Source organism: Vulpes vulpes, chromosome 9, assembly GCF_048418805.1.
Source record: "Vulpes vulpes isolate BD-2025 chromosome 9, VulVul3, whole genome shotgun sequence".
Taxonomy (NCBI): Eukaryota; Metazoa; Chordata; class Mammalia; order Carnivora; family Canidae; genus Vulpes; species Vulpes vulpes.
The window spans coordinates 106,142,851-106,169,455 of record NC_132788.1 but is presented as its reverse complement, the minus strand read 5'-3'; the positions used below and the strand labels follow the sequence as shown (position 1 = coordinate 106,169,455).

Here is a 26,605-nt window from a genome sequence, read left to right as displayed (position 1 = left end):
TGGGGAGAGATGCCAGTCCGAAGAGTCGGCTGGGGGGCACCCTCTTTTCTCCTGCATCACTGTCTGCCTGCACCGCACTTTGTGCACGAGATGCCTGCAGATCTCCTGAAGGCGGTGGCCCCCGGCCCGGGGTAGCTGGCACTCAGAGACCGTGGTCCCTTCTCCACAGCCCGGCCCCTGGCTGTCCATGGGCCATCAGTGGTTACCCGGGGCCTGCGGGCCGAAGGCCGACGCTGGGCCAGCAGGGAGCAGTGGCCCGCTCCAGATGAATGCCCCATCAGGGTCCGCGTGGGTCCCCTCATCTGAATTCCCGGCAGCCCTGGGGGGGAGTGACTCTCGCACTCCACTTATAAATCTTTGTAATGGTATTTACTTCTAGAAGAAAAAGCAGATCAATAGCAGAGCTTTTTAATAATTAAAAGTGTGTATTTCTGTAATCTGCCGCGGACTTCCTCATTTATTCTGCGAGAGCTCGAGGAAGCCGCTGAATTCAGGCTTTCTCCGCTGAATTCAGGCTTTCTCCATGACTGGCATTCGGGGCTGGCGTTCCCTTCACTGCTTATTACTTTGCCGCACGTCCTATCCATCATCCCAGGTGCCACCTAATTTATTGTCGGGATAATGTTGACGGCGGTGACATGGAGGACAGACACTGTGGGCTCGAGACGAAGCCGCCAGGGTGTAGGTTTTGTGACAGGAGCATCATCTTGCCGTCCTTACAGAGCACATCTCTGCTAGGCCTTGGTTTATGGAGGGGCCGTCAGGTAATGGAGGCCCTGCAATCTGCCTGAATCGGGTGGAGGCACCTCCCCACACCCCAGCCCCGAGGCCCCACAGGGACCCCACAGCGTGCCCGCGAGGCTCCCAGCTCATGCCAGGCCGCCTGCCTGCCTGCGTCCTGATGGAAGGAGGGAGGGGGCAGGCCAATGGGCTTGGTGCAAGAGCTAGATGATGCTACGCTGTCCATGGTCCACTCGGAAAGGATAAGAAAAATCAGTAGTTACATTTTAAAAGAAAAAAAAATCCTTAAATGTTAATTTTATCTGTCACCCATTTCACACAGTCCTGTGGCAGGAGCCAGCCCAGAGAATCCTTGCTGTGGCCGGGGGTTGCTGGGCCCTCGGGGACACTGAGGGTTCTCTCCCCGCCCCCGCCTCCTACCGTGCATGGGCTTCATCCCCCACACGCCTGTCACTTGGACAGGAATTTAAAAATATAACTTAATGCACGCTGACTTCCCTTGATTGGTGCAATTCATTACTTGCAAAGAAAAATATCTTCGTGTTCTTAAGGACTGGCTTTTCTCCAGGCTGTGTCAGTTTTGATTGATTTTTGACTCTGCGGTTGGCTTTTGGAAGTCCCCCCCACCCTTCCCCCGTCTCCCGCCCCCCACCCCCTCAGGGCTTGACTTCTTGTTGGTTACTTAAATGAATCCAGCAATTTCTACTCATCTCTCTAGAGGAAGAAATAAAGATTAGCGAGCTTGAGAACTCCTACAAAGCTACAGTGGAAAGATGAACAACCTGATAAATGGGGGCAAAAGGAGGTGTGGGCACGTGTAGACCTCAGGGGGTACCGCAGCCGGCCGGGAAGGACACCCCTGAATGCCAGTGATGGGGAGAGTGCTGGGGGGTCCGCAGGTGCACAATGGGTGGCCACTGCAGAAAACCACTCCGCAGGTTCTCGGGACCCCGTGGGAATGCAAGCACGCATGTGCGTGAAGACTGGCCCACAGTGTTCCCGAAGCTCCACTCGTGGGAGCCCCACTCCAGAGCCAGCCCAAGGTCTGTCGCCAGGATGAGGAAGTACCTCGCAACACATCTGCACAACGGGATTCCCTTTATGAGCGAGAAGGGACAGAGACAGACACAGGGAGCGCAGTCCTGCGAAGCCGTTTCATGAAGCCCTAGAAAGGAACGTAGTGACAGAGGCACCTCTCACAGTGTCGGAGTTGCTGGTGGCCTGGCGCTGTGCCCACGGCGGTCCATTCCTGTTACTCCCAACCTCCGACAACCCGTAACCTGTGGGTTCTACCCAGTGTTCCGTCAAGGACTTCAGAGAGACTCCCTCCCTTGCCACCAGCCTCGGTCTCCACGTCCGTGGATCGGGCCTCCAGCCCCTCCTCGCGTGTTCGGGGACAGTGGGACTGTTACTTGTCAGCCTTCTTTCGGCTCCCACGTCTTCCAGGATGCTTGAGTGATGGGCTCAGTGCCACCCAGGGGTGGGGGGTGGACGGCACCCCCACCTTTTCCTGCAGGCCTTAGGGTGGGGGTTCCAGAAGCCTCCATCTGGGCTCATTGTGGACCTTCTCCCCTGTCACTCAGGCCCAGCTCCTTGGTTTGGGTCTCTCTGTTTCTGAGGCCAGATCACACCATTTGAATAGGTCTAGAACCATCAGCATTTGACAGAGTTCTGATCTTGACATTGTGTCCTTCTAACACGCTGTTTCTCCGGCCTCTGTGACCTCGCTTGGAAGGAGCCACCTCCTGGGATGTAAGGGACAGACCCAGGCTTACGACAGCTGGGGGCTCAGGTCACTTCCCAGGAACGTCCTGTCCTCACAGGGCATGACCCTGTACTTGGAGCACACCCCGTCCTGTGCTCGGGGGGCTCTGCAGCTGCTGCCCGTGCTGTCTGCACCTCCTCCCCAGCCCCTGCGCTGTGTCAGAACGTCTCCCAGTGGACGGCAGGGGGGCCATGGCCACCTCTCTCCCGAGAGTCCCTGGAGGCCTAGCATTCAATAGTCCCGTGTGTCTAGAGTGTCTGTCACCTTGGGGCCCTGCCTGGCGCGGGCAGCAGCTCTCATCCTGGCCACGGCCATACCTGCTGGAAAGGCCTGTGGGGAATTGGCCGAAGCCCTGGGACTTAGGCAGAGCTGCCTTCCACCTGACAGAGCTTGCCTGGCTCCCGAAGCCGGGGCTCCGTGGCACTTGGTGGGAAATCCTTGAGCCCACCTGGCCCTGCCATGCTTGTTGGTGGCTCCTGGTGGCCCTTGCCACCAGCCTGTCTACCCCGGGCCAGCACGGCTTCTGGCAGGTGAGCTGCGCAGTAACTGCTGCCCCGACTCTGGGCCTTGCCCCTCACCTGTTGGCTTCTGCTCACCTGTCGGCCTTTTCCTCCTCAGATCACACAGGAGGCCGGGGAGTTCATGATCACCTTTCCCTACGGCTACCATGCCGGCTTCAATCACGGGTTCAACTGTGCGGAATCTACCAACTTCGCCACTCTGCGGTGGATTGATTATGGCAAAGTGGCCACTCAGGTAAGTGCCCGCAGAACCTGTAAAGAGGGTCTAAATGTCTTTGCCTCTCTGTGTGTGTGTGTGTTTCTCATGAATAAATAAGTAAAATCTTAAAATAAAAAAGTGGGGGTTGACCCCTCTCAGCCTCCCTGGGGCCAGGGCCCCTTTGGCCTCCCGGGCCTGGTCTCCCATCTGGGTCCGTTTCTGGGCTCCTCAGTGAACTCACCCCAAGACATTCCTCACCTGGAAGGAGCAGGGAGGAGGCATGGGGCAGGTGAGTGGACGTGTCTGGGGCATCAGCCTGGGGCCTGCAACCAGCAGCGGGGGGCTTTCCTTCCCCGGCAGACCCTGCTCTCTGGGCCCGAGGGCTTTCTGGTGTCTGGGCTGTCCATGGAGATTGCTGAGGGGCAAGGAGACTCCTCTGATTCTTTTCCTGGGAATTTGCTGTTCCTGTTCTCAGAGGGCTGATGTTTGGCCAAAAAACTTGACATCTGAACTGAACCCTTGTTTCCAGATTTCCTTGGCTCACCAGTCTGTGTGCTTTTGACTGACAGCTTTTGATGGGCAGATCCCTGGGAGCTGCTGGGCAGGGATGGGGTTGTGTCCACCCACTAGGCTTGGCTTCCCCTGGAGCCAGAGGTGGCTTTGTGTGGGTCCAGGTGAGGGGACATACATAGGCCTTGTGACTCCAGATCCCCGAGTTGGGGGGGATAGAGCCCGGGAGAGGAGGCAGCGAGGAGGGCTGTTGGTGGGAACAGGCCCAGCCCTCCGTGTGCAGCTTGTACCAAGGGCCTTCCTCCCAGGACTGCCACTGCGGCCCTGGGCCTCTGCCCTGGCCTTTGCAGAAGACGCATGCTCCTGCCATCAGGCTGGTCTCGGGCTCTGGTCCAGGGTTTCAGCCCCTCCGGCCTCTCTTCGCTGCAGACGGTTACTCACAGGCATCTCTCTAGTGCAGGGACACATGGAACAGGAGAACCCCCTCCAGCAGGGCCAGTGTAGTGTAAAACGGGGTGCTTCCTGCCAGCCTCCCTCACTGGGGCCTGAGGATTCCTCCGAGGAGTCGCTTGGCCAGGTCTTGAGTCAGCGCTCAGGCCCCGGGCAGTTGGCGGGTTTCTCACCAGACCCAGAAGTGGTGTGACGCCCTGGGGATCAGCACGGAGGCCGCTGGCCATGTGTGGGTGTTGTGGCCTTGAGCTGTGAGCGTGACAGTCCGAGGCTCAGTGCGTAACAAAGGGCATGAAATACCACGCGAGTAATTGGTTCATGCTGGTTACGTAGACCGTGTTTTTGGATAGATTGGGTTAAATATAACGAAAGTGAATGCCGTCTTGTTTCTTTTTACTTTTTGAACGCAGAGGCTAGACTGAAGATTACATAGGTGGCTTGTGTCCTGCTACTGGCAGGCAGCTCGGGTGTAGACAGACTGGCTCTCCTTTATATTTCTAATTACCCGCTTGTCTAGCTTCACTGTGTCAGTGCAGTTTAGAAAAGGAAATGGGCTTTGCGGGGAAGATTCTCAGGATTTTTATCAGGGGGCCTGTCTTTGGCAGAGACGCTGGGCTTCACTGAAAGGGGAGATGTGGGAGCATCAGGATTTTTTCTTTTGACCGAAAGGAATGATGAAATGTCCTGGAGTGTGTGGTTTTGCTCACGTGACCCTGGGGCACCGTGGATGGGGAGACAATTCCACGGGGCCGGTGTGCAGCGAGAGCTCCGGCTGTGGCAGGAGCCACGATTGAGTCGTAAGCTCTGGACAAGATTGCAGGCCCATCCTGGAGGTGCTGTCAGCGCCGGAACTGCACTGGGGCCGGCGGGGACTGCCCAGATATTAAAAGCAATTTTGGGTTCAGCCATGTGTTCACAAACAAGTGACATTTGGGAAGTGCTGCCTTAGATTGGGCCTCCACGCTTACATTGCCAGGCGGCGTAGCGTGAAATTACTGAGCAAGTGGCGTGCAGTGCTCCGCGCAAGCTGGGGTTCAGGCGGGTGGCCGGGCCCCGTGCCGGGCTCCCTCGCGGAGCCACCCCAGCTGCCCCTGCTCCGTGGCGGGAAGGCGAGGGGGTGAGCCGGGAGTGGCCATTGGCCATGGGGCATCCGTCCGTGCAGTCCTGGCTGGCGGCCCACAGGCTTTTTGGCGGTGGACGGGGCAGTGGTTTCTGCCTCTTGCAAGCTCTGCTGCCCCGTAACTAGTCCAGGCAGGAGACGCAGCTAAGGCGCCTGGCCGGCGGATGACAGCCGAGGCGTGTCAGGCAGAGGAGGGGCAGGCAGATTGTTGAGGTCGAGTGGTTCTCAGGGACCTGCTGGGTCCTAGGCCACGTCTGCGGGAATGGAGAGTGCGGTTGGGGGAGGATCCCAGGATGCTCTTCCTAATAAGCAAGGGCTTCTGTGTGGCCTGAGCTCCCCACCCCCTTCTGTGCTTGGGCCAGTTCCTTCCAATACCTCCCTCAGAACCCAGGGAGAGTGTTCCCACTTTCCCGATTTTAGAGACTTTCAGCCTGCTTCTTCACCTCCTCCTGCTCTCAGGAATTGCGCCCCCCCCCCCCCCGCCCCTCTTCTGTGGTGCCACCTTGTTCCTCTTCCGTGGTGCCACTTCTGTGCTGACGCAGCAGATGCCAACCTCTGGCACTTGGCCAGCCTCCGTGAATTTCAGGGATTCGTGTTCTTTCTCCTTCTAGAGCAAGGGTCAGCAGCCGGGGCCCCATGGGCCAGTTGGCAGGCTGTCTTTGTATGGTCTGCAACCTGAGCCTCATCTTTGGGTAGAAAAGAATTGGTAAAAAGTCACCAGAAGAGTATGCAAGACACCACTTAGATGTAACTCAGATTTCACGTTGGCAAATGAAGTTTTATTGGCACACAGCCATGCCCATTCATTGACAAGCTGTCTCTGGCTGCTTTTGCCTGCAAAGGCGGAGTTGGGGAGTTGCTACAGAGACCACCTGGCTTGCAGAACGGAAGATAGTTGCCTTCTGGCCATTGCAGAGGAAGTGTGCTGCCCCCGGTCTGGAGGGCTGATGGCACGGGCAGGCTCTGGCCTTTCCCGCTGGCCCTGGCTCCCACCCTCGTACATCCTTCCCCAACCCCTGGGGTTTCTGGTGTCACAGGCACTGCCCTCTCGAGCAGGTTGGCCCCCAGTCCTGACCTCCACACCCAGTGCCATGACTGCTGCCTCTGGAGCTTCTGGATGGGCCTGCGAGGGTGCTGGGAGCTGTGGCTGCCCAGCAGGCCAGGCCAAATGCCCTCATGCCACTGCCATTCGCCTGCAGAGCCTCACTGCCCTGATTTCCCCCAGCGCAGCAGGAGTCCCAGCCCTCCAGCGCTAGTCGGCCCCCCAGCCCAAAGGGGTTCCCAGGTTCCTCCTGGAGGTAGAATTGCAGAGGAAGCAGCCAGGCTTACAGCCTCTTGCCAGAGCTGTCAGAGGGAGCTCCTCCCGGCCTTGTACCCAAGGTGTGCTCTCTGGCCTTGCCTTGGCAGTATTCACACTGTGGCACCCGCGGCGCTGCAGCAGAAGGCTGGGCTGCCCTGGGCTCTCACCGTCAAGTTGATGTGGTGTTCTGGTGTTTGCTGTCTTCAGTGGTTTTCCTTCCCCAGCCACTCTGCTGGCATCAACCTTCGCTACCAGTCAGCGTGCAAGAGGAGAACCACACGGCCCCCTCAAGTCCTCCCAGGCTTGCCCTGTGGTAGGACGGGCAGGAAAATACTGCCTGTTTCTTTGTCCTAGATTCCTGGCACAGTTTCTGGATCCCACGGCCCCGTCACCAAGGCACAGCACATGAGAACCCTTGCTTCCCGGCTCCTGGTCTCTTGGGCACAGCACTGGGCCTCCATCTGGAGGCGGGATGCACGGAGGGAAATTGGCCCCAGGGTTTTACATAATTAAGGAGAAGCCGGCTGTGCAACCAGGGACCACGGAGGGCCCAAGGGTCAGGACTGGGACTCCCAGAGGAGGAGGCAGTGATTACAGGGACATGTTGGAGGGGCTTTCTGGCAGCTCCACCCCCCAGCAGGGGGGACACATGGGCCTGGCACTTAGAGTGACAGATGTGTAACCAGGTAGGCATAGGGGGTGGACTGAATGTCGGTGGATGTTAGCATAGTGTGGTGGGGTTTGGGTCTCTTAAAAACATATACTCTCAGTAGGTTTCTTTTTCTTACAACTTTTTTCTTTCTTTTTAAAAAAAACAAAAAACAAAAAAACAAGCACAAGTGTAGCTTTTCCAGGGAGAGGGGAATGATCTTGCCCTTCCTGGGTACTCCCTGTAAATGCCCTGTAGCCCCTAGGGGCAGAAGCTTTTGGCTGTTGCTGTCCGTGGTAGGGCTGGTTTTGTTGGTTTGTTTTATAAATGGGAATTAAAAACCAAACCAGACAACAGGCCCAAACCAGTCACTCCAGCCCAGCCTCCGTTCTCCCCTGCCATGTGGGGAGCAACGGGAACATAGACTGTCATATGCAGAGTTAGCAGCCTGAGTGCTGTTGGGCACTTACTGCGTGCGTAGGAGGGATCCGGGTGCCAGCTGGGCCTGCAGGGAGAAGGTGAGAGGTGGAGCAGGGGTGGGGGCCTGGGGACCCCAGGACGCTACAGGGCTCCCATGCACAGCAGGTGTGGGGCCTGCCCAGCCCCGGGTCACATGCTGCTGCTCTTTTGTTTTGAGCCCTGGTGTTTCTTAGCGGGCCTGTCCTCTCTCCCCCTCAGTCTCTCCCTCCAGCTTTACTGATGGCGCCATCCTGCCTCCAGGTGACTCAGGGGGGCCAGCAGGTCAAGTGACTTTGCCGAGGTCACAGCAACAAGAGGGCTGGACCCAGAACGTCCACCCCCTGCCTGTCTTCCTCACCCCACTTGGAGGCAGGTGCCCGTTGAGAGTTCTGGAGGACACACTTCCCAGCCGCAGGTGTCTCTCCAGGCTGGTGGCCGCCTCCTGGCGGGTGTCCAGTGCTCAGCTGGGGTGGTGGAGTCGCCTCCTGAGGCCTGAGCTCCGTTTCCAAGAACAGAATTCCCTGGGCACGTGCTCAGACGGGCAGGCTTTGTAGTGGGATTACTATCGGGGGAGATCAGAGGGATGCGCCAGCTTTGCTCAGAGAAAATTAATGTGCACGCACTACCCGTTCTAGGCCTGAGCTCGAATTAGTCCGACAAGGCTGCCTGCCACGTTGGATTAGCTCGGCACAGCCCTGGCTGCTCCTGTGGTGGGTGGCACTGGGCGAGGGCTGACAAGGGGCTCGTTCCTCCATGGCGGGGGGGGGGGGCGGTGCTGGCGTCCCAGGCCACTCCACAAGGCAGATGCAGAAGTTGACTGTGAATTAAACAGAGCGAGAGAGATTTAAAACCCGGTTTGATAGGCCAGGAGCCTGGGTGCACTTAACTGATTTTCCGCCAGCTGTCTGGGCCGCCGCCTGCCGAGGCCTCAGCTTCCCTGGGAACTGTCAGCTCCCCGCCCAGAGGCATCAGCAGGGAGGGGGATGCTACTGAGTGTGGAAGAGGGGAGAGGGCCCTGGCCCCCCAGTGCACTGCATGTAGTGGCGGGGAGGCCTCTCCTGAGGCACAGCCTGGGGCCCATCGGGCTCCATTGCTGTAAAACGTGAACCAAATTGTCTAGGTTGTGTGCTTTCTATTTTGGGAAAGATGCCGCCTGCTTCAGCGATTAACCAGGAGGCGGGGTGGGGGTGAGGGCGGAGGCGTGAGGAGGAACAGGGAGCCGCGACCCACCCGGGTTGGAGGTCCGGCTGTGCACCTGCCCGTCTGCGCCTCGCTGACCCTATGATTTATGGCGCTGGGCAGCCAGGTGCATGGGGCTTGCAGCAAATTGCTGTGTGAAGTGTGTTTCCCCCATGCTCCTTCCCCCAAGCCTCCTGTCACTCTGTCCTTTCCCGTGTGGGCAGGTGTCACAGCCACACGGTAGCTCCTGAGGAGCCCCAGGCTCCTCGGCTTTGTTTTGGGTCCTGCTGCATGTCATGTCTTCCTCTGTGGCCTTTGTAAATGTCGTGGGAATGCTCTCACGAAGCACCTGCTCTGTTAACGTTACCTCAGCAGGAGGTGGGAGGGGTCTGGGGGGCCAGGGTCATGTCTTTGGGCCCCAGGGAGGACAGTGACACCCGGATAATGCTTCCTTTATAGAGAAAGGGGAGGAGGTTGGCGCCGGAGCCCTGGCCTCCCGCGGCCTGTGTCGTGCTGGGTCCAAGGCCGGGGACCTGGCCCGCCCGGCTGGCTGCGGGATCTGCGGGGAGGGGCCCACAGTCAGAGGCCGAGGGGAGCCCTGGGAGCCGTGCACCTAATTGTTTTGTTTATGAAGCGCTTCTGAGAGCTTCCAGTGGATTTCCTAATGAACTGGTTTGTTCTGTCTCTCTCCGCAGCGCTGGTAATTACATCAGAAACGGGGGGCCGCGGCGTCTGTGAGCCATCACAAGCAGATGTGGGTTCTGCCCCCGTCGGGGGATGTTTAACGCTTTGTGGGCCAAAGTGCCTGATAGCCCGAGTGCTCTGGAAGAAAGAAGCACGTTTGTTGCTTGCCACACTGGGCATCTGCTCTGGTGCTGCTGAGCAGAGGGTGGCATGTGGCTCTGCAGGCGACGGGGGTCATTGCTGGCGTGGCCTCACCATGTGGGGGTTTGCTGCTCCCGAGGGTGCCCTGTCCTCCAACATGCCAGGGCACACGTGGGCCACTTGCCTGACGCGGCTATTGGCTGTGGACCCGCCCGCCAGGCCCTGGCGCAGCTCTGCGTGTTCCGCCCTCGTTCCGATGGAGGGCCAGGAGCCCCCGCTGCCACGTGGGTGGGAATGTGCGAGGGTCCCTGTGCTCAGATGCTATTTGGGCTGATGATTTCATTGAACTACATTTAATAATTTCCTCTTTAGGGCAACACTGCATCTTTTCAGTCTCATTCTGCTGTTTTACATGAGCAAACTCTAATGTCTGTTAAATTCTTTTAAAAAGTAGTGGCCTCTGATTAAAGCTTGGCGCTATTTAAATTGGGGGAAATGTGGCAAACAAGACCCCACGGGCCCCGAGGCGTCATTTTCAGAGCCGCCTGTGTGTCCTCAGGCAGCCCGGAGCAGACCACCCACGGGTGGAGCTCCCAACAGGGGGCGTCTGGCGTTCTGATTACTGTGGGTCCTGCTGTGACGGGTCTGCCTTTACTGTGACCAGCATCAGGCTCGATGCCTCCAGGCCACACATGTTCCAGCACAGATCAGAGCATGAGCGGAATGGGGCCGGAGCCGCTGCGGGGCCCACGGGGGCTGGGATCCTAACACAGGCCCCCACAGGTGCCCAGCCTGGAGCAGGAGTTCTCAGCCTGCGGCCCCTCAGGGGGCCGAATGTGCCTGACAGATCCAGAATTGAGTGTGTGCAGCACTGTAAACACACAAAGTGCCCCCAGGGCCCACCACCCTGACTTTCACCGCAGAGTGGTCTTGTACTCAGTGGGGAGCTCGGGGGACCTGAGCACCTGCTGGCTTTGGGCCCTCGCCATGGCAGCCTAACTCTAGTTGTTCGCCTCTGCAAAATGGACCTTCCCGAACTGGGGTGGTCGGTGACTTTGACATCATGTGTCGTCAGTGGCATCTGTCCCTGCAGGCTGAGCCGTGACCTGCTCTGGTGGCTGGGAGGAGGCAGAGGGGAGCCCAGAAAGAAGCTGAGACATTCTGTGGGAGGGGAGGGCCTCTAAGGGAGTGCTGAATGGGCTTTGTTTTGTTTTTAAATCAGAATCTGTATTTTAAAGAATGTTGGACTTGCACACACGTGGGGTAAAGAGAGCCAAGCAAAAAGAATAGGAGCTTGTCTCATTCTCCAGAAGCGTGGGGATGGTTGCCGTTAGCAGAGTCAGCTGAGGGAAGTGAAGTGAGTCATTAACTCAAGCCCTAATGATAGTATATAGGGGATCCCTAAGTACGTAGAAGATTGGAAACAACCTGAATGCCCACAGGTGTGATGAGCCATGCAGACGTTGGAATACCATACAGCCAGGAGAAAGGGTGAGGTGGCTCCTCAAGCTTGCAGGTGGAACATTCCCCAAAAATGCATCCTAGGGAAAAGGCAAGGTGTAAGTCATGGCTATGGGATGTCATCTGTTTGGAAAGAAAAGGATGTCTGGGTTGTGTTGGTATGTGGAGAACATTCTGGAAGGAGACACGAGACAGGGGAGCCGCAGGTTCTCTGGGTAGAACCTGGAGGCTGAGCAAACGGGCTCCCACACTCCCTCTGGTCTTCCTAGGTCTGTACCCTGTGAAGTGTTGGTGGTCCCCAGAAGTCTCTTCTGAGCTCTGTGGGCACCTTCGGGTTCTCCCTGCATATGCTGAGCAGCTGCTAGCGAGACGGGAGCCCTCAGTCTCCTCTGGTGGGGTCCACCCTGGACACAGTAGGTCCCAAATTCTTCAGACTGAAGGCATCTGGGGCCCAAGTGTCAGTTGGAGGAGGTCAGGCCCCGTGGAAGCCCCCCAAGCTTGGTGGTGAATGGCCCCTGGAAGCAGCTTTGGCAGTCTCGTCTGAAGTCCAGAGACCTAAAGAGGGTGGCCCAGGCTTGGGGGGAGAGGAGGGTGCGGACCCCAGCCGGGCCGGGGCTCCCGCAGCCGAGGAGCCACGGTGGCCTTGAGGTCAGCGGGGACAGGCTGCGGAGGTGTGTGCGGCGGGGTCAGCTGGTGGCGCGCCGCCTATGGGGGAGCCCTCCTTTTGCTATGTGATATTAAAGGCAGGTCTGGCTTCCGAGGTTTTATCTCACTTTACAAAAGTGCACTGTTTCATATGTGTTGGGTCATTTTGCGTGGGATTGTGACGGCTAGACAAGGGTAATTCTCAGAAGTTGAGAACAAAGCGGCAGGCCTAGGAATCAGACACAGAGAAACACTTCGGTCGCCTTTCTCCTGCTAGATGAGTGGCACAGGGAGGGCTGGAATAGTAGGAGGCAGCGGTCTTATTTTGGGATGGGAAATGTGCCAAGGCTGACTGGTCCGCCAGCCCCAGGCTGGGCCCTTTGCTCGTGGGATCGCATTTAAAACCCCTGACAGCATGAGGCTGGTCCCCTTCCCTTGGAAAGATTTAGCATAATGACTTCCTACATACTGTCCCCTCCCCATCCCCGTAGGCAGGGCACGGTGCCAGCCTCCCAAGGAAGAGGCAGGGTGCGTGTCTGAGCCTGTGGGTTGATGCTTGCTTTACATTTAGCAAAAAATGCTTGCAGAGGAGACCCTGGATCCAGTGGGACAAACCCCAGTGCCCTCTAGGGCTGGATGTGTCCTGGGCAGTGATGGGGAGCAGAGGGGCTTGTGGGGCGGCCAGTCCCAGAGGAGCCACGGATCCCTGGCTGCCTGCCACCTGCTGACTCAGACCCGCGCCTGTCGCCCCTGTGGTCAGGGAGCGTCCTGTGAGCAATGGCGAAGTGCTTTGCCTGGTGAGGCCCACAGGAATGCAAATAAGTGAGATCCTCTAGGATGTACTGGGCGTGAGTCTTTATTCTTTTGAAAAGGCTGAATTTTTTTTTTTTTTTTTTTTTTTTTTTTTACTTCAAAGCCCAGAGAGGGAGAGGTGGAGTTAAGGTGGTGGACCTCAATTATCATCCTGCAGCAGGGTCACCTGTGGGGGTCAGGGTCTCATGTTGGTGGTCTGGGTGCTGCTGCCTCCATGGGCCCTTGGCACCTGCCCTCTGTGGCCCAGACAGCCCGAGCCGGGTGCTACTGGGCCCCGAGGGCCACCTGCTCTGAGCCTGACGATGTGCCGCTTTCTATTTCTTCATGCTCAGGAAAGAAAAAACCTATTTGTCTCTGCTTGGGGCCCTGCTCTGACAACCAGAGGCAAACCTCCCCCGTACCCTGTTTTCTCATTTTCCTTGGACTTAGCGGCAGATCCTGGGAGACCTAAGCATGAATGTCGGGCTGTTTGATATGTCAGTCTTCCAACCTGGAGTGACAGCCTTCCTGCTCCCGGGTCGGTGCTCAGATTAGGCCTCGGGCCCCTAAACTCCACGGTCGTAACTCTTGTCATTTGTCATCTGGAGGTGACAAGAGTGCTTCTCGTTGAGCCTCTGGCTGGTGCTCTCAAGATCCGTGGCCTTTTGCATGATTCTGTGACAGGAGTGATCCACTGGGGGTCACAGAGGCCTATGCTGTTGTGACAGGAGGCTCTGTGTCGGGAGCACCCTGCCTGAGGGAACGGCTTGGGCCTCAGCTGGGCTTCTGTGCCCCCTGCCTGTCCCCACCAGTATTCTCGGGGACCCTGGTGAGATGTCCAAGGGAGTCAGTTCCTGGGTGGGTGAGGAGGCAGCCTGCAGCCTGCCCCTTCCCCGCAGCGTGCTTATGTGGTCAAAACCAGCAGTAACCGGAGAGGCAGAGAGGCATGAGGGGGTGCACAGGATGTGCTTGCTTCCATCGAGCAGGGGAGGGCTCTGTGTGTCTTCTGTCCCCCAGTGCCACCGAGGGCCACCACAGGGAGGGCCCGGCGTGTGGCGACACCTCCTCAATTCAGCCTCACCAGTTCAGGGTGCAGAACAGTCCACACGTGGAAGATGGGACCCTCTTTGAGCTAAAAGTCTGGAACCATTTTGCTCTGTCTTTGTATGACTTTACACTTGCCCAATCTGGTCTCCACGCCTTTCCTTGTACACGCCTACAAGCTTAGCAAGTCACGGGCCCTCACCGCCTGCTCACACTCAGGGCCGCACTGCCCTGGGCTCCACTGTGTGGGGGAGTCCGTCAGGGGAGCCACTCCCGGGCCTCGGGCCTCATCCCGGATGTGTCCCTCCGCTGCGTAAAGACCGTTACCGCCTGTAGGTGTGACACCCTGGGAAGTTGAGGAGGAAGAGGATGCCGTCCGCACGCCCGCCACTGCCACCACAGGGGAGAGAACACCCCCCCCCCGCCCCCGCCAAGGCTGATGGCCCTTCACCTTCTGCTCCAGGTGCAGGTGCAGTGCTTCTGAGCGAACTCAGGTGACCCAGGGCCTGACTCCTCATTCCTTACGTGTCATTTCAGAGACGCCTGTGCTCGCGTTCCTCCGTGTGTGAGGGCCTGGGTTCGTAAAAACAGAAACACCAGGCAGTTCCAAGCAGAGCGTGTGAAATCGTGGCTGGGGTCAGGAGCTGGCGTCTCTAAGAGGGGACCCTAAGCCCCTGGGCAGCATGGGGCTGGTCCTCTTGACCCCCCGGGTACCCTGTGAGGCCAGGTCTGGGCCCCAGTAGGTGAAGCACAGCTGGCCCAGGCCCCCTGCGGTCCTTCTGGGCGCCAGGGGTACGTTTTCGCAGTGAATGGCCAGCCTGGGCGGTGGGTACAGGGCGAGGTGTGGGGGCAGGTGGCCCAGAGAAGGCCGAACTGAGGCCAGGCCTCTGATCACCATACTCTAGGTGCTTCCTGGCAGCTGGTGAGAGCTGGATTCTGGAAACAGCTGGTGGGGCGTGTGCAACCTGCCACGGTCCGTAAAGAACAGGACTGTAGTAGGTTTCCATAAGGACACCTGTCTGGGTGAGCTCAGGCCACTATGACAAAGGATCACAGACCGGGTGGCTTGTCAGCAGTAGGAATGTGTCCCCCACCGTTCTGGAGGCTGGACATCTGAAATGAGGGTGCCAGCGGGGCTGGGTTCTGTGAGAGCCCTCTGGAGGGTTGCAGACGGCTGCCTTCCCACCGTGTCTCTGCATGGAGGGGTGGGGGTGACCGAACTTCCTCCTGATGTTCCCATCTTCGCATGGGGATGGGCTTCCACCTAGGAAAGCAGGGGGACACGACTCCGTCCACCGCACGTGCCTGTCCTGCCCTCCTCTGCTCCTCCTCGGAGGGGTTTTGTGGGGAAGGGGTGGGGAACTGCCGCTCCCCCTCTGTGCTGTCACTCCAGGGCACGGGTTTTGCCTGCATTGGGGGAGCACCACTGAACGCATTGTGTCGATTAATTAAATTGGCACGGGCAGCTCCTTGAGCTGCCTGTCAAGGGCTCTTTGAGGTGCATTTTGCAGGGCTGTCGGGCTCCTCTTGATGGGAGGCGTCATCAGGGAAGCAGTTTCTGCTCACGAGCGTGCGTTGAGGGGTGGCCACCCTGCCCTGGCCCAGACGTGCCCCTTTGCCACTGGTGTCTGATGGGGAGCAGGTGAAAGGCCACAGGTGCCGGGCCTGCCCAGGGCCCCGTCCAGGCCAGTGAGCCCAGAATTGGGGGCAAGGGCTGAGTGTCTGTGGTGAATGGGCCCATGCTGTGGGCGGCAGGCAGGCAGGCCCCACCCAGGGACCCGCAGCCGAGGCTGGGGGGTGGGAGACCCCACTCGAAGGTGCCTCTGTCCCCGCCCTCCCCCCACTCCAGTTTCCTGCCTCTTGCCTTTCCTTCCTCCTCTGTTCCCAGACGGCCCTGCCTGGCAGTAATGGAATCACCAGCCGCCCTGCGTTGGCTGCTTGGGGCAGGACAGGTGCCACTTGGCCTCCTCATGACTGAGCCTCCCTCAGAGCGGAGCCCTGCTACACCCAGTTCTGGCAGCGATGGGGGGCTGTATGTCCTGACAGGGGTACAGAGGGCCCTAGGGCGTGCTCAGGCCTGCAGGGGGCCTCTCCGACCTCCTCCCCCACATTCGTGCCCCATTTCTCGTCAGAAACTAATGACTCGACCAACTCCCTTCGAGAGCACTTTCTCTGTCGCTGGTGTGGATGGGGGGACTGCTAACTCGGGGGGCTGGTACGTGAGCCACAGAAACTGTCGGCTTGACAGATGCCAGCAGATCCTTGAGAACTGTGTCTCAGAAGGTTTGGGAGTGGGATGGGGGCTGGAGGGGAGAAACGAGAAGATAGAGCCCTTGGCTCCGAGCCTCCCTCCCCGGGGCCTGCTCAGAGGCCTCCCTGAGGATCGTGCTGTGAGCCCCCACCTGCTCTGAGCCCCCTTCCAGGCCACCCCTGCAGCCTGGGGCCTGTGTACCTCCTCCCGGCCACCCCAGCTACATGAAGCAGCACCGCGGGACGTCCCCGGTCACCAGGTAGCGGGTGGTGAGGGCTCTTGGGGGGTGTCTGGCGTGCTCAGCCCCAGGAGGTTGCTTATAAGGAGAAGCTGGGCCTCTCTGCTGCTCGCCTCCCCACCTGCGGGGCCGACAGGAGCCCGTGGGTCTGTGGCTTGGGCTCCCCAAGCTCAGCTGCTCTGTGCCATGTCCTAAACCCCAGTGCTGTTGCTCCCCTCTACGGGACCCACTGCTCGCTCCGGTCACTGTCCCCACCGGTGACAAGCCCCACCACAGCCAGAACCCGTGGAGAGGGAGCGAGGCTCTTCCCAGCAGCGCCACCCCAGCCGGGCAGTGGGGCGTGGGGCAGGCTCCACAGCAGTAGGCAGTGCTCCTCGGAGCACATCCACGTGTCCCCCTCCATGGTGCACACAGGTGCTTTTTTTAATTACTTAAGGAAAAGCAATTGCCAAGCCACTCCATACAAATCCCTTAAGCTGCTGTTGATGGTGACTCTGGGGAGGCCACGGCCGGGCCAGGAATCTGAAACACGGGCACCATCTGTGCTCCCGCCGCTCCAAAGCCAGATTGCACCACCAGCCTTTCTCTCCTGCACAATTTTTCATTAAATGAATTGCGTTTGCTGGGAATCGCTTGTCCATAAATATTCCCTCCCACTTGGCATGGTCAGGGTATTGCAGTCCTCAAGTCCGAGTTCCTGGACCCAGCCCCTGGGGGAGCGGGGGTGGGAGCTGGGGCTGCGGGAAAGCCCTGAGGACACTTCCCGAAGCTCCTCCTGCAGCCCTACCACGCCTACCTCAGATGGGGGTCCTCAGTGTTCATTGTTTCCAGAGCAGATGGGAGAAGCTTCAAGGGGCTTGTCAGGGCTGGGTGCACAGTTGCTGGATCCAGTTACATCTTTTCCTTCTTGCCATTTCCATTGAGAAAGTGACAGTGACAGCGACACGGTTGTAAAGGAGGGTGAGACGTGTGTTTGAAATGGAAACACGTTTTAAGCCACGTTTGGAAATGGGCTTCTCCTAAACCTGTTTATTTGACGGGGGTGCAGAAAGAGGGGACGAGAACATTCTGAGCGGGCAGGTGTTCAGAGTTGGAGCCGTGGGAGCTGCAGGGCAGGTGTCCCTGGGCATGTCCCTGAAGGGTGGCTGCCCTGAGGCCTCTGGTCAGGGCTCTCAGGACAGGTCTGTCTTGGGTACATGTGTCCCCATAAGGAGGCAAGGACTGTGTGTGCTCTAGACAGAGGCAGGAGCCCCAGCCTAGGGTCAGGACCACCTCCTGGGGTCCCCTGGGCCACCTGCTTCTAGGACCTGTAACCGGGGCCTGTGCCTAATCCGGCCCTTTGCCTGTTTTTGTAAATAAAGTTTTATTGATGCACCTCTTCACTTACCTCTTCTCTCTGATGTTTCTGAGCTACAGCAGCATATTTGGGAGGTTGTGACGGAGGTCTTGTGGCCCACAAAGCTGAAAATAGTCACTGCCTGGCCCTTTACGGACAGTTTGCCAGCTCTGCCCTAGACCAGTGTCCCCTCCATTTCTCTCCCTTTTGCAGTAGGATGATTGTCCAGTCCCACAGATGAGTAGGAGAGCAGGGCTTCCTGAGTTCTTCCTGCTGATGGAGGAAGGTCATTGGCTCACTGACCAGCTTCTGGAATCTCTAGCTGGCTTTTCTGACCCACGACTTCCCAAGGTGTTAAGTGTCCCTGGGACACCTGTGTGCCTCCTGCATGGTGCCCAGCACCAGGGGCCACCACGATGCTATGACATGGAGGAGACACTTACGGGAGTTGTTCAGGGCACAGGAGGGATGTGTCCAGACAGCAGAAGAAGGGGCAGGAGGGACCCCATTTCAGCCTGTCCTCTGCACATGTGTTTGCCCTGTACTTGGGGCTTCCAGACACAAAGGACCCTCCTCCGGTCCAAGGCAGTGTTGGTCCAGGCCACCCCGGGACACTGTGCCAGACCCTTCCCCAGCGGGCCACTCTGTCTGAGTTCGGGCCGCCTGGGGCCAGCCGCTGACCCTCGGGCTCCCGGCTTCATCTCCCCAGACCAGAGGCAGAGACTGGGAGCAGGCATGTATGCGTCCCTGGGCGCCCTGCACCTCCTCAAAATCACTTGTGTTTCCTTTTCTGCTCTCAGCCTTTTGGGCCTGACAGCTCTCCCCTCTTCCTAACCTTTGAAATTACTGCTATTAAGCAGCATTCCACATGCATTATTTCCTACTTGGGGATACGTGTGTCCGACAGAAGGGAGATTTTGGTGAGAGCCGACACGGGGCAGCTGGAACTTGGACCCTCGTGACCTTGGGCTCCTGAGCTCTGTCTCTGCTGCTGACCCCTGAATCCCCCAAAAAGGGTCTGCTCTCATCTCCCCAGACCACGTGCTGGGGGTGGGGCTGGGACCCTACCGGGGTGGGCCAGACGCTCACACCCGAGGGCATGGCTTCCACTTGGGACAGAAAGGTGCCATTCCCCGCCTGGAGGTAGAGGCTCTAGAAAGGAGAGGGGCCCAGTTGGGGTCCATCCTGGCCCTGCTCAGCTCACCAGCCACAGGCTCAGCAGGTCTCCCCTCCCCTCCTGCAGTGCACGTGCCGGAAGGACATGGTCAAGATCTCCATGGACGTCTTCGTGCGCATCCTGCAGCCAGAGCGCTATGAGCTGTGGAAGCAAGGCAAGGACCTGACGGTGCTCGACCACACCCGGCCCACAGCCCTGAGCAGCCCAGAGCTGAGCACCTGGAGCGCCTCCCGGGCCTCACTCAAGGCCAAGCTCCTGCGCAGGTGAGTCCCCCTGGAGCCTGAGCCTCCGCGCCCTGCCTGGCTCTCCAGGTGACAGTAAGTGACTTTGGCCCTGGCCACACCCACTCTCCACCTGGCTGGTGGCTCCGCCCCTCCCCTTCCCCTATCCCTTCTCCCCTCCTTTTCCCTTTCCCCCTCCCCTCCTCCTCTCCCCCCTTTTTTCTTTCCTTCCTTTTTCTCTTCCCCTCCTCCTTCTCCTGTTTCTTTTGCAAGAGTGTTTCTGAGGCCTTGACTTCCCAGAATGAACGTTGTCAGTGGGCCTTGGGGCAGGTGGCATCTGTTGTCAGGGACTCAGGTTCCCCCCATCACCACCACACACTCATTCACCAGCTCCTGGGAGGCCAACCCTTTGGCGCTTGGGCCACACAGTTTCCTCACTGGGAGGACACAGACGCAGGCGGCCCCTGTCACTCCTCTGACAGTTATGGGCACCAGAGCCGGGTTTCTGTGTCGCGGGGCTGCTCGGGCCTGTCCTGGGCTCCAAGTGCTGGCGGGTCTTGTGCTGGGGCCCGCAGAGCTGCAGGGCCCCTGCCCTTTTGCGCCTGTGGATGCTCATTTGGCACCTCCAAAATCACGCTGTTTGAATTCACGATTATGGCACTGAGTCCAGAGTCCTGTCCATACAGACATCCCCATTCTGGCTCGGAAGGCCCCTCTCTACAGCGTGGACCCCTCCCGGCCCCCACCTTCCAGGACAGTGTGGTCACTGCCTGCCTGGCATTGGGTGGGGAAGAACAGAGCAAAGCGACAGCGCTCTCTTGGCATGTCACCGAGCCTGTGGGGATGTGGGCAGGGGGTGGGCTGAATGGGAAATCAGCTCTGTGCCAGGAACAAGAGCCCGCAGCGGTGCCCGGCTGCACCCTGGTACCCAAACATTGGTCCATTTGCTTCTTGTGGAAACGCCCAGGCTCTCCGCGTCTGAGTGCTCACGGGCAGTGTTCCACCGGATTCCTTCCTGGTGCTCAGAGAACATTCAGCAAGTCCTTGCCAGGTCCCCAGCTGCGAGCTGGAACCTGGCGGTGAGGGGCTAGAGGTCTCACAGCTGCTCGACTCCAAGAAAGCCACCGCTATAGACAAAAGTAGATGTTCTCTAAACAAACGAGCGTGGTGCGTCCCGGTGGAAGTTTACTTAGGGACACTGAGATCGCGATGTCACATCATGTTCACCTGCCACAGAGTAGGATTAGTCTTGTGACTCTGAACCATTCAGAAACGTAGTCACCGTCCGTAGCTGGTGGGCTGTGCCAAAACAGCCAGTGGGCGGGTCTGTGCCTCGCGCAGGGCTTTTCCATCTGCGGCCTCTTGGTCACTTCTGGCTTCATTTTGTCCCCGCTGGCCTTGGGCGGCATGTCCCCAGGGCCTGGCCGCCGAGGGCTCAGGGGGCTGGGCCAGAGCCTTCTCTGGTAGCCCCGGGGGTGGCACCCCCATGCCCTGCGGGACAGACACCCGCCTGCCATCCTGGCCGAGGAGCCACGGGGTGCAGAGCCCCCGACCGGGCTGTCCTTGTTACCGCGGGTCTGTCTGTGAACCTGCGAGGCTGGGCCGTCTCGGCCTCGCTGCGTGGTTCCCCCACCGTGGGGCCCCTCCCTCTGAGAAGCTTCTGGCAGCCCCGGCGTTCACATCTGTTCCTGACAGCCCTTGTGGAGGTGAGTCTGGTTTTTCCAAGTTCTTTTGTTGTCTGTCCGTTTGATTTCCGCTCTCCCTGTGCTCCTTGCCGGGAGCACCTCCTTGGCAGAGGCCAGCCTGCAACACAGTGAAGAGTGAGCTCCCCGTGGAAGGCCAGCTCCCGGGCCAGACGCGCATTTGCATAATGGCTAATTGATTGTGGCTCGGCCTAATTGGTCAACAGAGCGGATTGCCAATAAACAGGCGGCACGTCCCAGAAATGGAGTGGATTAGAGGCTGTCTGCAGAGCCTACCCAGAGGACGAGGGACCCCAGCCTGCGGGCCCAGAACCTTCTGTGCCAGAGGAAGCGCCTTCCACCCCCTCACTGTCCCGGCCCCCTTGCCGTACACTCTTAGTTTCTGGAGTATTCTTATCGGCACCTCTTCCCTCCCTCCCTCGCTGTCCGCCAGGGAGCTGTGGTACTCCAGCCAGGGGGACTGGACCACAAATCAGTCTTGTTCCCAAGGATATCATTTCCTTTAAAACCTTTAATATGTAAAATAGGGCTAATTTCCTTCTTTTTCTTTAAAGTCAGGGTTTGGGGATCCCTGGGTGGCGCAGCGGTTTGGTGCCTGCCTTTGGCCCAGGGCGTGATCCTGGAGACCCGGGATCGAATCCCACATCAGGCTCCCGGTGCATGGAGCCTGCTTCTCCCTCTGCCTGTGTCTCTGCCTCTCTCTCTCTCTCTCTGTGACTATCATGAAAAAAAAAAAAAAAAAAATTAAAGTCAGGGTTTGGGGGCCTTTCTCAGAAAAAGCAGGCCAGGGGCTCAAGGCCAAGCTCAGGGACTTTCAGGAGTCCCATGTGACTCTCTCCTGGCCACGTAGCGCCCTGCCCTGCCCAGCTGGGCCAGCTCCCCTGAGCCTCGGAGGGTTTGTTTTAGGGGATGTCTTGTCTCCCCATGAGCATCCTTGGCCTGGGCCAGAGGGTGAAGAGCGATGCTGGCTCTGTCCCCAGACAAGGTCTCTCCCCTTAGCATCGGGGACTCTGGGGCCGGATCACTCTCTGGAAGGTCAAGGAGCACCCAACCCCTACCCATTCAATGCCAGGAGCACCCCCAGTTGTGACGACCACAGATGTCCCTAGACACCATCTGGATTCCCTGCCCAAGGGCATGGCATCGGGGTGGGTTCCTCCGCTGCCCACTCTTCCCCTCCATCCCTCGAGTCTCCCTGCAGCTTCTCCTGCTTCTCTGGGACCTGCAGCTTCTCCTAGGTTCTGCTCAGTCAGGCCCCCTGTCCCCTAAAGGTTCAGCCTTCCTGATAGTGCGCCCCCGCATCGCCTCGGAGCTGGAGTCAGGTGTTGGCCTCTCCAGGGTAAATGATCTGCCCCCGTCTTGTTGCCCTCCTGTGGCGTAATCTTCCACCCCGAAATCTGATCGTGTGAATTGACCCTGCTCTGCGACAAACCCCACAAAGCTGTGACCATCCCGCTCCTTGCTGTGCAGCCCCTTGGGCCCCAAGCACCGGGCAGACCCATGCCTGGCCAGCTCAGGCGTCCGTGGGGCGTGGTGCCCAGCCCAGCCCAGCGTCTCCATGCCCTTCCTGCTCCTGTTCTGCAAAGCAGCCCTTCTCCGGATGCACAGTCTTCCTCTCGGCTCCTTGTCACCCCCAACGAGGGCTTTGAGAAACGCCCGCATCGACCACACGTTCCAGCGGGTGTGGGATCCGATGGCTGCACGCCAGCCTCGCGCAGCATCTGCGCTGCCCCACGCCGGTTGTGCTCAGCTGTCTGCCATCAGGAAGATGGACAGGGACACACTTCCCCAGGGGGACCCCACGGGTCTCCATCCCCTCATGGCCTCCGCCACTCCTGCTGACCTGGACCACTCTGCACTCACCACCCTTGGGTCGCAAGGGAAACAGGGAGCCAAGGTCCAGCCTCCCACCCCTCCGACACCTGCTGACTGAGCGGTGGCCTGTCTCCCATCTCCTCCCTAATCCAGGCTGGACGTTAGCACATCTCTGAGCCCGCTCCCCTCAGGGCTTCTGGCTCTGTGCTGCTCCTGAGCCCTTCCCCACAGACACACCTTCTGGCCTCTCAGGCCCAAGCCCTGTGACTCTGGGGTCTCCCAGCCCCATGGCCCCAAGGAGCTTGTTGCTCTGGTGGCTCCCTGAACACTTCCTAGATTGTTCTTCCCCAGAGCACACACAACAGCTGAAATCCTTTTCTCGCCGCTCGCCTGCTTGTCTCTGAGGGGGAAGGGGAGTGTGTGTCTTGGGGCCGAAAGGCCAGAGTGGGGGGCAGGGGTGAGGAGGGCCTGGGGTACAGGGCTCGTGACCCCCTGCGCCTGGATGCAGTGGCTATGCTGGCCCCGGGGGCCTCAGCAGCCCCTCTGCTCTGTGTGGAAGCAGGGACCTGGGGCAGCGGCTGTCCTGTGAGAGCTGGGACCTTGGGTGCTCCGGGCCCCTCTTGCCTGGGCCAGGAGCCCCTCGGGACCAGCCGCATGGGCGGGGATCCAAGAGGAACCCCCACCCTGCCTCTCCTGCCATCTGAGGTCCAAGGATACCTGCTTCCACATTGAAAATATTTAGTGTAGGTACCGGGACTCAGTCCCGTGTTTGGTTCACGTGAACTGACAGCAGTGACACGCAGTCAGGCCTGGAGGGTAAAGTGCATGTTTCTCTCCATCCTTTCCTGAAATGCCACCGTGACGGCCATAGGAGAGTGGCTGGGGATGGCAGAGGGAGGGAGTGGCTGGTCCATAGACTTTGACAGAAGCAGCAGGGTGGGCAGCGCCATGGGCAGTGCAGAGGGAACTCGGGTCCAAGGGCGCAGACAGGCAGCAGGTGGCTCATGCCCAGAGCTCCAGGAAGGCCTGGGATTCAGAGACACTGGAGCCTCCTGGGCCGGGGACCTCAATGGACTGGAGGCTGAGTGTGAGGCGCCGTGGGGCTCAGGCCCCCCCGCCCCGCACCTCTCCAGCAGAAGATGATGTGAGACACCGCCTCCAACCAGAGAGAGTGGGACCCACGAAGGAGATGGTGCGGTTTGCCTCCAGGCACCTGGCCACTCGGGGTCCCTTGGGGCAGGTGTCTGCAGGTAAGGAGGACCCCACGCAGCTCCAGGAGAGCTGGCTCCAGGCAAACAGACCGATGGGCTGGGAGCCGGCTTGAGGAGTCCCCCGGAGCCGAGAGGTCAGCAGAGGATGGGGAGATCCACACACACAGGCTCCCTGAGCAGCTCCGGCCTCTGCAAGGAGTTTCAGGAAGAGAGGAAAGAACGTTGCCTGGGACCGAAACGCTGTTTCCAGATTCAAAGAAGCCTCGTGCGGAGGATGACAATGACCCACACTGTGTACACATCACTATACGGTTTCACAACTCTTGGGTTGAACAGAAGATCCCAAAAACGTCTGGAAGGAACAGCTAGGTCCACATAAAGAACAAGAGATCCTAAGGCATCGGACTTCCACTACGAGCTAACACACAAAGGAACAGGCCTTCAAAAAGCAGAAGAGGAATAGTTTTTGACCCAAAAGCATGTACCTAGCCAAATTCCAGACTAAACGTGCAAGAGGATAAAGATCTTTCTAGACACGGAAAGCCTCAGATTTCTTGTTCTTTCGGAAGAAGCTACTGGAGGATGTGCTCCAGCCAGACAAGGGCATCAACCAAAAAAGACATCAGATTGAGGACCTAGGATCCCGTGCTGGAGTCCGAGGCAGTCTCAAGGGGGCAGGTCCCCAGGGGTCATCAAGGAGTGTGGGACGCCCTGTGTAAGAAGCCTCACACGAGCTTGGAGATCACCACGAGAGCTAACCCTCTAAGACAGGGGCCAGTTGCCGACTCCAGGAGGAGCGAGCGAGCCAGCAGCTGTCACTCACGGATGGATGATACCTACAGAGTCAGGGACACGGTAATATGAATTTCACCGCATTGATCATGGTGGCAGTTGCAGGAGAGAAGCCGGGGGCCTGGGGGTGGCAGGGTGGCCCCACCCCATGTGTCGTGCTGGGAGCGTGGCAGAAGAAGCAGCAGAGGGGGAGACAAGCAGACAGACACAGCTAAAAGTGGGGGAGGCGGCTCATCGGGAGCTAGCCGGGGGGGCGCCTCTTCCTGCAGCTCCCACAAACTGGCTACACTGTCTTCCAGCTTATGTTTTCACAAGACAGATATCTCTGTCTGCTGACGTTCGGCTTGCTTTTCCCCCCTGCAGTAGGGGTGGCCTTCCACCTGGGGCTTTCAGTCTGGTTCCCCCCCGTGCTGGGGTCTCCGCATTAGCAAGGCCTGGTGGCGCTTGGGGTTCGACGCCCGGAGCTCGGAGCCCAGGGGTGCCCGGGGGCCGAGGAAGGTTCTGGCTGTCTGGGGTGGTCAGCCCTGGGAGTGGCTGGCAGCACCATGAGTGGCCTCCAGTTCCAGGGTCGGGGGAGAGGAGGGGAAGAGAAGGGCTGCGGGGAACCGGGGCCAAGTGAGTTGAAGGTAGGAGGACCCCCTCGTACTGGCTGCTGCCTGGGGCCAGCATGGGGGTTTGCTCGTGGTTACCTGGCCCTGCGGCATTCCTGGACCTGGAGAGAAGCCCCTCCTGGGGGGACAGCTGGTGACAAAAGCCAACTGCACTCTGCTGCCGTCCTGGGGCTTGTTTCCAAGCGGGCTCGCCTTTCCCAGAGTCGCTCCGCATGGAGTCCTGAGGGGCTCCGTGGTGCCAGCGTGCGTTCTCCCCCCCGACCCCCTGGTCTCCCGTGCCCCCTCCCACCTGGCTCTCTTGTCCCCCCTGCACCCCGTCCCCCGCAATGACCCGTGCATGCCATGCTGTGTGTGACGCCATGCTTCTGCCATGACACTCCCTCCCCCGGAATGTCCCCTGCTTTCCGCCTTTGGTCATCGGAGTGGTCCATGCGCGAACATCACCCGGGGCTTGTCAGCCTGGCCTCACCTGGGCTGGGGGCAGATGAGCAGCGACAAGCCAGGGGCCCTTGAGTGAGGCAGCTGAGCAGTGAGAGGGACCAGCCACAGTGAGCGTTAGGGGACAGTCAGGAGAGGCCCCCAGCAGCCGGCAGGGGCAGGCACGGGGAAGGTGGTGAGGCAGCTGTCAGGCCCCTGTGTCCTGGGCCAGCAGGGCCGTTGTGGGCGCCCCTGGGTGGGAGACGGGGGTCCTGGGATCAGGAACCCTCAGGGCCTCCCCGGGCCCCAGCTGGCCCCAGTCACTTGGCCCTGCTCTGCTTGGTGACCTCTTGGTCCTTGGAGGTGCGGCAGCCACAGGGAGACCCTCTGGGGGGAGGGAAGCCGTGGCCAGTGCCTCTCCTGGCGTGCCTGACACTCTGGCAGAAGAAAGGCTAGCGGATTACGGGGCTTGAGTCTGAGGCCCCTCAGGGGTCACCCCAACCCCTGGAGGGTGCCACTCACTGGCCCAAGGCAGGCTTGTGCACACGCAGCCTGTGCCCCAGCTCTGGGCCAGTCACATACCCTGGTGTCAGCCTAGAAGCCGTTTCTGTCCCCTCCTTGGAAAGTTCCGGAGCCCGACGGGCAGGCCCGTCCAGCCTGGTTATAGTCCTTTCTTCCTTTGACCCAATTCTCTTTGGTTTGTGCTGAGAAGCTGTAGCTGAGTCTTGGGTGACTTCCACTTGGGGCTGAAGGCCAAGGGTGGCAACCCTGAGCGAGGCCGGGCCCCCTGCCCCGGCAGCCGGTGAGTGAGGGATGCAGAGCTCGGTGATGGGCAGGTGCCCGAAGCCAGGCCCTTAGATGAGGCGTCCGGGGAGTCAGAGGTGCTAGACAAAAACTCCCTGACGTTTACATTCTAGACAAATTAGTCTGAAAGAAAACAGACACTGGAGAAAGACTGAGGAGGACAGGAAGGCCAGTCTAGAAAGGAAGAGGGAGCAGCCCAGGAGGCCGGGGCCGCCGTAAGTGCACCTTGTCCTCGTGCGCAGCCATCTCCATCTCCACCCACCTCTGCCCCACCACACAGCGGCTCCGAGCCGGCGCCCACCCTCCCTCTGCACCCCTCTGTCTCCCCTGCCCCTCACCCCCGGAGCCGGCGCCCCACCCTCCTACTGC

At 59.4% G+C, this 26,605-nt stretch overlaps 1 protein-coding gene across 1 annotated transcript in view; it reads left to right on the top strand.

Annotated features, from left to right (window-relative positions):
- Nucleotides 1-26,605, top strand: part of KDM4B (lysine demethylase 4B) — a 137,044-nt gene that overhangs the window by 87,959 nt on the left and 22,480 nt on the right. Inside the window, 3 exon segments of the mRNA XM_072721702.1 lie at nucleotides 3,125-3,262; nucleotides 18,729-18,925; nucleotides 26,350-26,451. Coding sequence (XP_072577803.1) covers nucleotides 3,125-3,262; nucleotides 18,729-18,925; nucleotides 26,350-26,451 — 437 coding nt within the window.